The 14900-nt window shown below is 39.8% G+C and overlaps 1 protein-coding gene across 1 annotated transcript in view; it reads right to left on the bottom strand.

Moving 5' to 3' along the window:
* LOC119720968 (serine/threonine-protein kinase Nek8-like) overlaps positions 1 to 14900 on the bottom strand; it is a 189496-nt gene that overhangs the window by 108606 nt on the left and 65990 nt on the right. The window contains exon 14 of the mRNA XM_038190833.1: positions 6523 to 6663. Coding sequence (XP_038046761.1) covers positions 6523 to 6663 — 141 coding nt within the window. The remainder of the gene's footprint in view (positions 1 to 6522; positions 6664 to 14900) is intronic.

Raw genomic sequence — 14900 nt, 5'->3', positions numbered from 1 at the left:
GTTTATATCCTACTCTAAGTTTCGGGTCGGTTTGGCCTGGTTAACCTGACCCGATGCACATCATTAGTGTACTGTAGGCCATAGGATATTTGATTGTACTTGTTGTTGTTTTTTTTACTGTCTTTATTTGTTTGTTGAAGTCAAATAAATAATAACAATAATAACGAGTGCGCATATCTTTCTGAGATGCATGCTATCGATGTTGAGTTTCGAGTTTGCATTTTTTACACAAATTTACATTAGAGCCACGGTACGCGATAGAAATATCCCACCAAAAAAGCTTGCAAACGCATGCTGATTTATCTTTTCTGGACGTTGTGATAAACTCAAACTCCTTCAATACTTGTCACTAAGAATTGTCCCTTTTTTGTTGTCTTGGAAGTCATGATGATGTCACACAAAGTTCGAAAAATGTTTTGTGAATACTACGAACATGATGACTCACATGGCAATCTTTTGGGCGCCATCTTAAAAAGCTAGTGTATGACACACAAGCTGGTTCCAAGTTGTTTGCACGCATGTATTATTCTAACTGGCTGGTGTCCAGCGGTTGCCATGCCTCATAAGACTCGTTTGCAATTTCAAGCTGTAGCCGATAGTTCGGATACGGCTTATATCTAGCCGATTTTTCGGCTATTTCTCAAGTTATCGTGCTGAATATTTCTCAAGTTACCGTGCTAACAAGAGTTATCCTAATCAAAACAAAATACACAGACACAAACATTTGTTTATAGTGTGAATCGAACATTTTCTATTGCCCTATTCCCGTTTCCTTTGTCTATACACGTTTTCAAACCGAGGAAATTCGGTTTCTGTCCTTGTTTCATCGATAATGTTGCACGTGTGTGTCCTCGATTTACACCATAAACAAAAGCAGACACACATACATACATACATACATACATACATACATACATACATACATACACACATACTGAAATTTGTATTCTTGTGGAGACATTTCTTTGTTCTCGTGTAGTAAAGTTTTCGAGTTTGAAAGTGAAGTTTGAAAATGCTCTTATTTTAACCAGAATTAATTTCCTTGGCTAAAATTCGGAATTATTATCCCTTTTCTAAAACTCTTCCATTTGCGACAAATCAACCCACCTTGGAAATTCCTAGTTTTTGAGTAAAATCTATATATCTATTTCGTGAAAATCTTGTAGAGACGTATTCACCTTTAGAAATTGTCCTGTGGAGACGTATACAATCTTTTATCCCTATTGTACACGTGTACGTCTCCAGAGGGCACGGTGTATCAGATCATACATACATGTTTACGTTACATACCAAGTGTTGACAGTCCCTTGGTTTCGTGTAGTTTCGTGTAGTAAACCTCGGAAAACAATCATTTTACTCTCACTGTGAAAACACTTTCAATCCAATCTTTTTTCTATGACTCCCTCCAATGCCTCTTAACCTGTTTTCCAAAGGTTGAAACACTGTGTGGACTTGCCCACGTCCACACAACATCGCCTCTACCTGGTTTATGTGGACCTTTTTTGTTCGGAAGTCCACACAGTGAATGTAATGCCTTCTCACCGACACCCATACATATACACAGAAGAAATACACTATCGCAATATCCCCCTACGGCTTACAGCTAGGGGGATAAAAATTGAATTTTGATGTGTTTTTTTTCTTGACTCGTACATAATGTTGTGTCCGTGCAACAAGGTTGTATCATCTAAAATGGCGTGTGACGTCATGTACATGAAACCCAAGGGTTGCATCTCATTTAAAAAAATAACAGCGTTGCTGTTGAAACCCCTCAGCCAGAGTCAAGTTATCATCCGGCAACCAAACCTTAAACTGAACATCGTGACCTTGACCTTTGACCTCAGAACCAATCCCAACATGCCTGTACTTTTTTGGCAAACCCCTACCGAAGTTAGACACCAAAATTTCACTTCTAACTCAAGTTATCATCAGGAAACCATTTACCTTTACCTTTAACTCACCACGGTGACCTTGACCTTTGACCTTTTGACCTCAAAACCAATCCCAACTTCCCTGTATCCAAGGGGCAACCCCCTACCTAAGTAAGAAACCAAAATCTCATTTCCAACTCAAGTTATCATCCTTTTGACCTTTTGACCCCAAACCAATCCAACTTGCCTACTCCCAAGGGCAACCCCCTACCAAAGTTAGACACCAAAAACTCAAGTTATCATCCGGAAACCATTTACCTTTAACTCACCACGGTGACCTTGACCTTTGACCTTTTGACCCCCAAACCAATCCCAACTTGCCTACTCCAACGGGCAACCCCCTACCAAAGTTAGACACCAAAAACTCAATTTATCATCCGGAAACCATTTACCTTTAACTCACCACGGTGACCTTGACCTTTGACCTTTTGACCCCAAAACCAATCCCAATTTGCCTACTCCCAAGGGCATCCCCCTACCAAAGTTAGACACCAAAATCTCATTTCTAACTCAAGTTATCATCCAGAAACCATTTACCTTTAACTCACCACGGTGACCTTTGACCTTTTGACCCCAAAACCAATCCCAACTTGCCTACTTCTAAGGGCAACCCCCTACCGAAGTTACAATCCCAAACAACATTTCTAACTCAAGTTATCATCCGGAAACTAAGCTGCCCGGATGGTCTAGCCAGACGGAATTGTGGGGTGATAGCATTGTGTTCCCATTATCCCTTTTTCTAAAGATTCTCTTCTGGGGTGATGTTTTTCTATTGTGAAAATAGTGGGGTGATGTGTCCTGAAAGGAACATCACCCCACAGGGGGGGTATGGTCAGAACGGACATACGGACGTTCCAGCCAGACAGAATTGTGGGGTGATAGCATTGTGTTCCCATTATCCCTTTTTCTAAAGATTCTCTTCTGGGGTGATGTTTTTCTATTGTGAAAATAGTGGGGTGATGTGTCCTGAAAGGAACATCACCCTACAAGGGGGGTATGGTCAGAACGGACCGACGGACGGACGGACACCGTAGGCGATGGCAATACCCCTCGAGCCTCTCGGCTGAGGGGTAAAAACACTGATTTATACACAAAGTCAATGGAAGTCACAATTCGTGAGATACGTCCTTGTTGCACGGAGCATATTAGTGCGAGATACAAGTTTGTTCCAGAATCGAGTTACAACCTTGATGCACTGGCGCTACGATGTTGCCTTAATATTTAATATCTTGCCATAGTGATTTCCCCACAGTAACTGCTATTTTTTGTAATCAAACGTGTAAGCTTGACATTTCTTGAAAGTATTTTTATTTTAGAGTAAATAGTTTTGCAAGGATTCCGAAGTAATTTTTTACAAACATGAAAGCGAGTGATATTGCATGTTTGTCGGTCCTCTAAAGTGACGGTCTTGGTCTCCGAGTTGCAAGTCTTGTTGTTGGTCTCGGAAGTTAAGGTCTCGGTCTTGGTCTCGGAGTCAGAGGTCGAAACTCATGTACGTTCACGGTGGCCATTTAGTACTTGGTTACACATAGCAACCAGTGATCTGAGGTTTCGCGCGGTTTGTGTGAAACATTGTTGACAATTTTTTGCTGGATAAATTACATGAAAATTGAGGAGTGTATCGTAAAGTACTCAGTGCACGTTTCATATTTATGAGCAAATTCAGACTTTAGTAACGATTATTTTTCAATATCTAATAGATTCGGCTTGAAAACGCTGCATTTACGACCAACTTATTTCAGTGAAGTGTCGAGTTTCATGAAAATAGTTGGTGTAAATTTACTCAATTTTCTACATGAGAATAATTTTTCTAAGTTGTGATTCCTTCATTAATTGCGAGTCGAGGACCTTTTTTAGCCATTTTTCATGCCGTGAATGAAAAGCATTTGGAGGTTTTTGGGACAGGCTTTTTTTTTTTTTAGGTTATTTTTCGCGCCATGTACATATTTCACATAGTGCTACGTGTGTTTGTGCACAAAGCCTGCATGTCGTACGGCACAAAGCCCTACCCACATAATGTCGTGTTGAATCGCGGAACTTGTGTAGTTTAGGACACTTCCATTTTTTTTTTCAATCCATAAATTACTTTTGAAAATGACAGTTGCAATATGACTTTTGCAGCCTCAGAAAGGCTCAAGCTGTCTTTCTTCTTGGTGTTTCTTCTCATGTTGATGAGTAATTCTTAACAAAATGTGACTTGACCTTTTGACCATGTTGACAAATGGTTTGAATACTCTGAACAAATGATCATGATGATAGTGTCTCCATTTTCTTACACAGAAAAAATCACACACAACAAATGTGGTCCTAATTATCCACACCACTGCTGGAATTGGGCATGGTGTGAAAGTATATGCAAAATGTTAGGACTTATTATTTTTGAAATGATTGAGACATGGTGTAGTCCCATGGTGTAGCATTGGAGGTGTGATGAACCATGCCATTGACAAACTTGCAATGGGTGAAGATCAACTGGGTCCCAAACCAACTCGTTCCAAGTCAACCCGGTCCTAGGTCAACTGGGTCCCAGGTCAATACAAACAAAGGTCGGATAATTTTAAAAAATCCTGTCCAGTATTTTGTTCATGTACCTAATTAATGTTGCACAATATGATTTCCACCCCTAGTGCCTTGCTAGAGCATTTTCCCTTAAATTTACCATTGACCTGGGACCGAGTTGATGTGGGGCCGAGTTGATTTGTGACCGAGTTGACTTGAAACCACATGCCTCACCAATGTATGCCACTTTAGCAGTGTTTTAGAAAAATGTGGAAAAATGCTGAAACAGTTTTCTTTACAACATTATCTCTGACATATCATATTCCCACGGTTACTTTACAGCTTTGGCTACCAGTGACTCTACTTGGACACAGAACTGAAATGGCAAAGTGTCTGCAATGATACTGTCTCCTACGATGAGGTTGTTCTGTCTTGGTAGTGATTTTTCACATTCGGTAAGAATTCAATTTTGTTTTACTAGCGGCATTCCTTGGATTTATACAACTTTTAAAGTTCTTCAAGGGGAGGGGGGGGAGGGGGGGAGGGGGCACTAAAGGCAACTGATTTTTTTTTTTTGGCAATTCGAGATTTGAAAATGGCATCCAGCTACAGCTAGAAACTGAACTTTGAAAATGTTGGAAATTATTTGGTCGAGAAAATCACAGTTATACTTTTTGGAAACAAACATCCTAAAAACTTTACATTAATCAATGTGCACAAGAAAGCATGCCCGCTTTTGCAACAAATATGTTTTTAGAGTAACTTTTTAAGTAAGGTACAAATAATTGTCATTATTTGTGTGAATGGTGAACCCATTCCAGTTTTATAATATGCTTAATTTAATTGATTGGGTTTTTTTAGTACAACTTCTGTAACTTATTGCAGTTCACATTCTCAATTGCAGAAAAAAATCCTGAACCCATCTTTGAAAGTCTCCCTTGATTAATTATTGGAGTCAGTCTTTGTTTAAAATGAGCTTGTCCCCTTTGTCCCTTGACAGTTTCATCATTTCTAAATTGGTACCTACCCCCCCCTGCTTTTTAAGATATTCTACAAGGTAAAAAATTGGGGTCAGTTATGCACAATTTACAACTTGCTAAGCGTGATCTGAATATCCAACACCCTGTTAACAAAATTCTGCATACGAACTTGTAAACATAAAACAAGCCTCTTGGTTTATCATTCATCAAACAAGCATTTTTGTTTATTTTTCTGGATATTTTAAAATATTAACTGCAGTCCTTGCAATGATATGAAAAAGTAGTCCTTTAAATGTAGACCTAGTGTTTTGACAAATGGGACTGTTTGTATATTCCCGTTCATTCCATTTTTCGTACTGTACTCCCATACGAAAGCCACAAAAGAAGCCATCATTCCAAAAAGACCTCGGCGCTGCCGAAATATGGGTATCGATAGCGACCGAAGAATCGCACTATACTATGGACCGAAAGCACAATGCGAGTAAGCATTCGCCCATGCAAACGAGTATTCGATATCTAGAATGGAATAGCGAGTCCAACGGTCATTCAGGACAACGAAAATAACAGTGATTTAAATTTTAAAAGTACATTTTTCTCTTAAAATTGCATATGCATTCCAATAATATTTCTGTGTTGTTCATGTATCCTTTGATTTTTTTTTCCAATCAAAAATAATTTTGATATAAAAATATTTGAGGGAAGTTGAAGAGGTAAATTGGTGGATTCCATTTCTAAAGGTTTCCTAAAATTCCACTTTGTTATTATTTAAAGTTATTATTTCCCAAATCCCCTTAAACTTTGAAGTTAATTGTGTTTTCTTTCTTCCAACAAATGTAATTGACTGGATTGTTCTTGTCTTCGATACAAGTGTCATTATTCGTTTGTCCAACTTCACCGTAGTGCGTCGTCTGCTAGCGGGGAAAACCATCAGCATCTGCAATTTATTGTAGTGCGCATGCGCACAGTCATTCAACTAGTTGTCCGTTGGTCTTATGGGCCATGAACATACATGTACCGGTATGTGAACTATATCACTGAGCACAACAGAGTTTGTGATTCCCAAAAAAGCTGTTAACTGTATAAGTGTATTGAAAACAATAAACATGCTTTACCTGAGCAGTGCTTCAATAAGACGTGGTCTCGACGCACTGCTCCAGTCACCATGGCCAAGACATCCTTTACTACCATCTCCACAAGTCATGACAATACCATTGTCACTTCCAAACACACTGTAAGATTCTCCACAGCAAGCCCTAAAATAAAAATAAAAAGATTTAACTCAATGTTTGTAAACGATAATAAGAATTTATTTAATTTCAATTCTTTTCATCTAGCCCAGCCTGCTCAAGATTGCTTTACATACACACACAAGAAAGGCCATATTAAAATTCATAATATTCAGTATCATTGGAATGGAAAAGTGACATGTACCATTTATGCAAACGGTGATAAGTGAGGATATGGAAGGTCCTCTGTTAAAAAAAAGAGTGTATATGTACTTGATTCACTTGGGGAATGGGGAAGGGAATAAAGAGATGGCAGCACCTTTTCACGGTTACATTGACTTTGAAATGTACTTTGATGGAGTGCGACAGACAAGTTTATGGCACTGCATGGCCTTCTTTGGTTTTCCGGATAACATATCAGACTACTCAAAGCATTATATGATAAATCAGTGAGCCCAGGTTGGTGTGATACAAGAGTATTTCAGCCCAGTTGTTCAATATAATGCCCAAGTAAATGAAACCATCTTTATAAACTACCCGAGATTTGCTGATGACATCGGCTTGATAGCTGAATCAGGAGGTCTAAGGAACATGATATCTAGTGTCTTAAACGAGCTCTCAAATGAGACTACGGAGTCTCAAAGACACAAGTCCAAGTGGTTGGACGTAGCGCTGAGCAAATCAACATTAAACATGCACATCAAGCTCTTGAAAAAGTTGACTCTTTCAAATACTTGGGCAGTGTCATTATGGGTGACTGATTAAGTGAAAGCAATGCCAAAAGGAGGACTGGCCTGGCATACATGCTATGCAGACCCTCCACCCACTCTGGCATGCCAAAAGAGCAACCAAGTCAAAATCGACCTCTATTAAGCTCCGTTCCTTTCCTTTGTTCTCTATGGTTATGAAATTTGGATTCTGCAAAAGAAAGACACAAACTGTCTGACAAGATTTGAAATGTCCTGACTCCGTCAAATTCTGGAAGTTACAGAGCCAATCTTTGACAGAACGACTACCCAACATGTACTATGGACACATCATGCGCATGGATGCCAGGATATTCTTTTGCCTAACCTACATGTATGCATTGACAGACACAACAACGGAAGTAAACCTGTAGGAAATCAACCCAAGAGCTGGACAGACAGTCTATGGGAAAGCTGCCAAAGCAAGGAACCAGGAATACTACACCAGGCCCTGCTACTCACACTAGATCTGATACTGTGGAGAACTTTCACCTATGGCTGACACCTTGAAGGACCCTAGGCTCATGCAAGAAAGGCATATGTCAAGTAATTCTATGAGTAGATTTGGTACTTGGGGGATGAAGACAATGAACATATCTTATCTACAAATTCAAATAGAACTTAGTGCAAGATCAACCCAAAAAATGGTCAATCAAAATAAAGTTTACCAATTCCTATTGGTCGAGACTGCAAATGTAGGTTACATACATGTATAGTTTTAAACCGCTGTTAAAAAAACTGTTGAGATGTTTTAAAACCCTCTACTACATAACACAGACAACAAATGTCTGCGTTTATTAGGTGTTGGGCCTCAGCCCAACACCTATTGTTATTGTAAAAATTTACTATTATTAGGTGTATTATTATTATTATTTTTTTTTTTTATTATTATTCTTCAAGACACATTTCTTCTCCGGAACTGTTTGTCAACATGAAAAGTCATATGAACTTTAATTGTCAATACATGAATGCACAACCCACTGAAGATGTGCTTTTTTGCAATTACGTCATCATGACGTCATCATGGGTCACGTGACGTCACTTCCAAAAATAATAAATTTAATCTTTGAAATTCAATAAAAAATCAACCGTGAGAGACCGCAACTTGAATTTTGCGGGAATCGACATGATAATACATGCTCTTCAATTAATCTTGTGTGCGTAAAATCACATGACCCTTCCTTCCGGTCGAAACCGGAAGTGCCTAATAATTCAAAAGTGGAAAAAGATATGAACTTGCTTTCAACAATGTTAGCCTGTTGGTGGGTTGATCTTTCCAAAAAAATGATCGGTGACGCCATCAAGTGTTCGAGCGCCCTCTAGCGGCAGGTTAAAAAATGTCCAAAATGCATTTTCAGTTGATGTCTGTGGCGAAATTTGCGGTAATCGCTTCAAAATTAATATACATAATGACCTTAATGCAGACAAAACCTGTGCGCGAAAAAAAAATGATTACGTCATCAGACCGGAAGTTACAATGAAATGACCTCTTTTCCTTTGAAAATTGCTAAAAAAACAACCGTCAGAGATATAATCCAGTTCTGTGCTTTAAATGGCACTTCAATAATAGGTCTAAAACTTCTTAAGGTTTCGTTACAATAAATTTACTAGAGGATGCCCTGCAGCCCCCTTGAAGTTTGAAGTTGAACACACCTACGCATTGAAACGCTCATTTAATGCCACGTACATTGTGTGTACAGCACATGGGGATAATTGCGTACAAAGGGAAAATCCCGAAAAACAGTGCGCTGCGATTGCGTAAAAGGGAACTTCCCGTCATATGATGCTCAAAAATTGGGCTGGCAAAAGCGCCCAACTGGGCGCTTTTTTAAATTGGGCGCTTTTTTTCTAAAAACATGCACATTGGGGTCAAGAGGGTATGGCGAGCAATATCTTGTATTGCGCAAATGTTGTGCGACCTTTAGTTTTAGAGATATGAGCTATTATATGGGTTTTTGTAACAATTGTACTATATAAGTTTACAGTACAGCAGCATACGCGGGTGCAGATCCTCACCTGACTCTTTTTAACTATCCTTTGTATAATTACTCCACGCGCTATTTTTCAACCCTCAACCCTCAACCCTCAACATCAACATCACCAATCAACAATCAACATTAACATAAACAATCAACATCAACAATCAACATCAACAATCAACAATCAACATTAACAATGAACAATCAACATCAACAATCAACATCAACAATTAACATCAACAATCTGACATTCAACATCAATAACCAACATCAGTAATCAACATCAACAATCACCATCAACAATCAACAATTAACATCAACAATCATTAACAAAAACATCAACATCTACAATCAACAATCAACATCAACAATCATCAACAATCTACATCAATAATTGTTAATCAATATCAACAATCAATTATCAACAATCAACAATCGACATCAACATGAACAACTACCATCAACTATAATCAACATCAACAATCAACAATCAACATTAACATCAACAACCAACATCAACAATCAACAACAATAATCAACAATGCGAAAAAAGCAAAACCTCTAGCCCAACACCGTGTGTTTGTCCTCAAACTCTAGTTTTTTTTTATTATTCTTCTAGACACATTCTTCTCTGGAACTGTTTGTCAAAATGAAAACATATATGAACTTCAATTGTCAATACATGAATGCACAACCAACTGAAGATGTGCTTTTTTTGCAATTACGTCATCATGACGTCATCATGGGTCACGTGACGTCACTTCAAAAACTAATCAATTTAATCTTTGAAATTCAATATAAAATCAACCGTCAGAGACCGCAACTTGAATTTTGCGGGAATCGACATGATAATATATGATCTTCATTTTATCTTGTGCGCGTAAAATCACATGACCCTTCCTTCCGGTCGAAACCGGAAGTGCCTAATAATTTGAAAGTGGAAAAAGATATGAACTTGCTTTCAACGGTGTTGATGTCTGCCTGGATTGACCTTTCAAAAAATATAATTGGTGATGTCATGAAGAGTTGAAGCGCCTTCAAAAATTGCTAAAAAATCAACCGTGATAGATATAATCAAGATTTGGCTAACTATAGCACAGTTAAAATAGCTCTTGAACTTTCTGGTAATGACGTCACAATGACGTCATCAAGTATCATATTACAAGCAATCAAAGATTTCTAGATTTAATCTACGAAAATCAATATAAAATCAACTGCTACAGATTTGATTTTGTTTTTTATAGCAATCGATACAATATTGCAGGGTCTTCATTTTTGGTATTAAGTGCAAAATCACTTGACCCTTCCTTCCGGTCGAAACCGGAAGTGCCTTATTATTTGAAATTGGCAGAAGATGCGAACTTGCTTTCAAAGATGTGTGTGTCTGTCTAGGCAGTACTGTACAAAAATTTTACAGGTGTCGTCATCAAATGTTAGAGCGCCCTCTGGCGGCATGTTGAAAAATTCAAACATGGATTTAAACATGCATATTTTGAGTTGATGTGTGTGGCAAAGTCTGCGGTAATCCATGGCCCAACACCGTGTGGTTGTTCATACAACCTCTAGTTTTTATTCAATTTGTCTTTTTAATAGAGAAACAATTGTGTTTGGTGCTGAGGCTAAAACCTTTCATTACATATGTTGTCTACCTGTTCACATATTATTATCTCATTCACGTACATACATACTTGTATGACTGTGCGAGGCTACGACTACCATACACACATAGCCGAATGAGGCCTGAACAGCTATACCACCACAATGTGAGCATGCAAGGGTAAAACCAAAGTGCACCAAAAAAAGGCAAATGTGATTATGCAGCATTTGACTACTTTCACAATACTGAGATTGCCAATACCCTGTGCGAATATTTCATGAATGAATTTAGCTTCAATGACCAATGACTCGTCATTTAGTATTAAAATCTGGCACATCTGGAGAAAATAATAATAAAGATGGCGGAAGTGTATTTCATTATGAAAATTTAGTTATTTTACATCAAGCTATGGTGCTCAAATTTCACTTGAAGCTACTTTAGAATCCAAATTAGATGGAAATTCCATTTCCACTTATTTAAAATTGGTCTGAAACATGAAACTTGCGAGCGCTATGACAACTACACAATCACTAGAACACCAAATGTCAATAAGGATAAGAACTGTACAGCAACATCTCTATCATACCCTACCCTTTAACGCACTGTCCACAGCGACAGCACATTCATCTGAAAAGACGCCACTTTTTCAGCTAACTTGGAAACAGGGGTTTGTTGGCCTTTGTTTTGAAATCAAAGGTGCTCGGTCGTTCATGATTGAAGAGATGCAAATAAGATATAGATATCAAGGAAAAACTAATGAACTACCCTTTAAGATGGAGCCTCTTTGACAGTGTTGAACTTCATGACTTTTAACCCATGATTTTTGGATTATATCATGCTAATGGGTTGGTAACTTGTAGTGTAGGTAAGGGGTGAGCGGCAAAGAAACGATTACGAAAACTACAAGAATAAATCTAAATACTACAACGAAGGCAGCTGGGCATCCATCTACTAATGACTCCATGACGGGCCAGCGGGAAACCGGAAAGTCATCACGGACCGTTGGTCCTGATAAGCGTCGTCTGCCTACCTTCAAACCCCTTGTTGTGTCCACCTACAATGTTCGTACCCTATATCAACAAGGGAAAACCCATCAGCTGTTCTTTGGTTGTGCTGATGCTGGTATTGATATAGTCGGCATACAAGAGCATCGGCTAATTACCTCCTACCCAACTGAAGAGCTATGGTCTGATGATAAGAACTGGGTACTTGTTTACAGCTCAGCCACTGACAGGAGATTGGGGGGCGTTGGACTACTCATGTCTAAACACATCTACAAATGTCTCCAGTGTGTTCACGTCATCACCAACAGAATTCTAACAGCAACATTCTATGGAAATCCCCAGTTAACCATCACCATTGTGTATGCTCCAACGGAGTGCTCGGCCGTTTCTGACAAGGATGCATTCTACACTTCACTGAATGACCACTTGGACCAAGTCAAGAGGCACAACATCCACTTAGTCCTAGGTGACTTCAACGCTAGAGTTGGACTAGACAGCCATTCCCATCACCCGACAGTTGTAGGACGACACTGCTTTTATGAGACCACAAATGACAATGGTGAGCGGCTAGTCACCATGTGTGAAGAAAACAACTTGCGTCCAGCACAAGTGAGATTCCCCCAGCCTAGATCACGACTCTGGTCATGGCATCACCCCTCGGGCTCTGTGCATCAGCTGGATCACATCTTGATAAACAACAAGTGGGTTAACTCTCTACGGATTCTGACCATCGCATTGTCAGCATTACCCTAGTCACCAGTCTTAGAACTAGCAAGGGTAGGCCATCTCGACGACCAAAGTTCAACTGGAAGAGACTGCAAGACCCTGCCATCAAGGAGAAGTTTCAACTCAACTATCCAACAGATTTGAAGCACTCCAGAATGACATCACTTCAACAATTTCTGAACGGTATGACAGCTTCGAAACCGCTGTAAAGGAAGTGGTTGAAAATGTGATCGGGGAACGCAGACCATGTGAAATGCCAAGCTGGGTGTCAGAAAAAACCATGAAACTCAAAGATGAAAGAGAAGAGGCCAAAAAGAGGTACTCAATATCAAAATCACAACAATCAAGGGAGAAGTGGAGGAAACTTAACACCTCTCTGAACGAATCATACAAGAGGGATGAAAATGCCGCACTCAACAAACAGATAGATGATCTCAAGCTAGCAGATGAAATGGGAGACTACACCACTACATGGAAAATTATCCATGATCTCTCGGGAAATGACAAAAGAACAAGTGTCAAAGTCAGAAAGAGCGATGGAACAGTCCCTGCTAGTGATTCAGAACTGCTTTCAGAGTGGAGCAAATATTTCAGCTCCTTACTCAATAATGAAAATGGCCCTCCATCGGAGCTACCCCCACCTGCTGTGAAGGACTTGCCCATCATCACCGACTCTCCTTCATGGTATGAGACAGCCAAAGCCATCAAAGCTTTGAGAACCAACAAGGCAGCGGGTCTTGATTGTGCAATAACTGCTGAACCTCTACAGAGTGGAGGTGATCAGATGATAGACGCCATCCATAATTTCTGTGTTGAGGCGTATACAACATTATCACCACCGCATCAGTGGACCATAAATGTCATCGTACCAGTGCCCAAGAAAGGGGATCTCTCTCTCATGACTAACTACCGCGGGATCAGTATCACATCAATAGCTGCAAATGTTTTCAACAAAATTCTGCTCAACAGGATTCCCCCCGTCATTGATCCAATACTGAGGAGCAACCAAGCTGGCTTCCGTACGGGACGCAGTTGTGCTCAGCAGATTCACGTCCTTCGAAGGGTAATGGAAGGCTTCAAAGACCACCGACTTCCTCTTGCTGTCACCTTTATTGACTTCAGGAAAGCCTTTGACTCCATCAACAGAGCTGTAATGTTTTCCATATTACGCCACTATGGCATACCCGAAGCAGTGGTTAGCGCCATTCAAGCCATGTATGTTAACTCTCGAAGAGCTGTTATGGTGGGTGGAAGAATCTCAGAGCCTTTTGATGTATCCACTGGAGTTCTGCAAGGGGATGTGCTTGCTCCTTTTGTGTTCATCATAGTTGTTGACTACCTTCTAAACAAAGCCACCGCTGGTTTGGATTCTGGAGTTGTAACTCACCCACGTCTATCTAGGAGATATCCGGCAAAGCAGCTTAATGACCTTGACTTTGCTGACGACATCGCCCTTTTTGAGTCTACGTTACCACGGGCCCAGGCACAGTTATCCAAGACAGCTTCAGTAGCAGAAGGCGTTGGCCTCATAATTAATGTACCCAAGACGGCAGTGGTGTACGCAGGATTTTTTCAAGGGGGGTGTTTCAAAATTGGATATCATCATTTATGACGCTAGAAATGAAGATGGTAAATTGTGTTGGCGCCAGAAATAAAAATAGTATCAGTGGGCTAAACTTAACGCTAAAATAAAAGTCGGGAGTTTGTGTTGGCGCCAGAAATAAAAGAGGGTATATTTCGAAGGGTTAAACTCGAGGGGCCGGGAACCCACGACCATCAGTTATCTTTTTGAGCTAAAGCATAGTAAAAAAGGAAAAAAAGAAACATTTTCTGTGTCTTTAAAGTTTATGATGAACATATGAGTAAAGGGGTCAATGTGGGCAGTCCCCTCCCTCAACAGCATTTAAACAAAAAAAAGAAGAAGAAATTCAAGAAAAAAAGTGACACGGGCTGCGGAAGTGCTAGGATCTGTTCTTGTAATTGGCTAAAATTACTCAGCTTCGTACCCTGGATCTCATGATTCTCATCCGTTGGGAATCTTTGTGTAAACCGCCCCCACCCCTAAAGCCAAACTTCAGATACAGGATACGTATGCGCTCTCACAGGGGCGGATTAAGACTGCCATTTGCCGGGGGGGCCTAGAATTGTAATGAAGGGTCCAGGACCTGCGAGCACGCAGCGCGAAGCCCTTACGGCGTGGGGTCCAGGGCCC

This window comes from Patiria miniata, unplaced genomic scaffold (genome assembly GCF_015706575.1).
Source record: "Patiria miniata isolate m_02_andy unplaced genomic scaffold, ASM1570657v1 HiC_scaffold_9, whole genome shotgun sequence".
NCBI classification, from domain to species: domain Eukaryota; kingdom Metazoa; phylum Echinodermata; class Asteroidea; order Valvatida; family Asterinidae; genus Patiria; species Patiria miniata.
This window is presented reverse-complemented; position numbering and strand designations above follow the sequence as displayed.